At 54.0% G+C, this 872-nt stretch overlaps 1 protein-coding gene across 1 annotated transcript in view; it reads right to left on the reverse strand.

The window, feature by feature from the left end:
* Positions 1-872, reverse strand: part of DLEC1 (DLEC1 cilia and flagella associated protein) — a 65,629-nt gene that overhangs the window by 28,873 nt on the left and 35,884 nt on the right. The window contains exon 12 of the mRNA XM_014584348.2: positions 553-715. Coding sequence (XP_014439834.1) covers positions 553-715 — 163 coding nt within the window. The remainder of the gene's footprint in view (positions 1-552; positions 716-872) is intronic.

Here is an 872-nt window from a genome sequence, read left to right on the forward strand (position 1 = left end):
GGACCGCAGGTCTGTGTGTGTGTGTGTGTGTGTGTGTGTGTGTGTGTGTGTGTGCGTGTGCATGTGCGTGTGTGTTTTATTTTTTGTTTGTATTGTTGTTGTTTTTGTCTGTTTTTAATTGCTAGAGAGTGAGTGTGCTCGCCAGAGAGAAAAAGACGTAGTGAGGGAGAAAGGACCCCCCCCCAGTGGGGTGTGGTCTCTCCCTTCTCTATTTCTCCATCCTGGCAGGATTCGGGGCATGCACGGTGTGCCCCGGGTATGTTTTTCAAGTTGCCAGGGACCTGTTCTCGAATCCCGGCTGGCCATGCGGGCTCTGGCTCCCTGAACCAGGTCTGGCCCACTTGGATTTGAACGAGTTACATGTCAATATCCACATGAGAGACCATGGTGACCATGGTGGACAGAGAGCTCCTGGGTCCTTCCAGCCACTCTGGATCGTTCTGAGCCCAGACTTCCCACTGGCCCCCAGAAGGATCCTCCTGCCGCACTGAGCCCTCAGGGGCAGGTGAGGAAGAAGAGGTGCGTGCAGGGGCAGGTCCTGGGGGCACTCACGTGGCATTTCTAATAACCAGCTGCCTTGTCGCTGTGGAGTGCAGGTTTTCGGGCTCGAACCGTATGAAGTGTTCGGCCGTTAAGTCCGTTAGCTCTCCAGGGTTTGGCTGACTTTTTTCCCCAGAAATATAGATCAGGTCCAAAGCCACCAGCTGCCCAGTTCCTGGCAGAGTAGACGAGGCCGTTAGTAAAGTTTCGCGAGGGCCGAGCCCAGGACTCTGTGGCCGAAGGCTGCCGGGGGCCCCCACGCCACCACCCACACGCAGCTAGTCTTCTTCTTTTTTTTTTTTTTTTTTTTTTTTTTGTGGGGTTTTTTCTTT

Source organism: Tupaia chinensis, unplaced genomic scaffold, assembly GCF_000334495.1.
Source record: "Tupaia chinensis unplaced genomic scaffold, TupChi_1.0 Scaffold146584_1, whole genome shotgun sequence".
Classification (NCBI taxonomy): domain Eukaryota; kingdom Metazoa; phylum Chordata; class Mammalia; order Scandentia; family Tupaiidae; genus Tupaia; species Tupaia belangeri.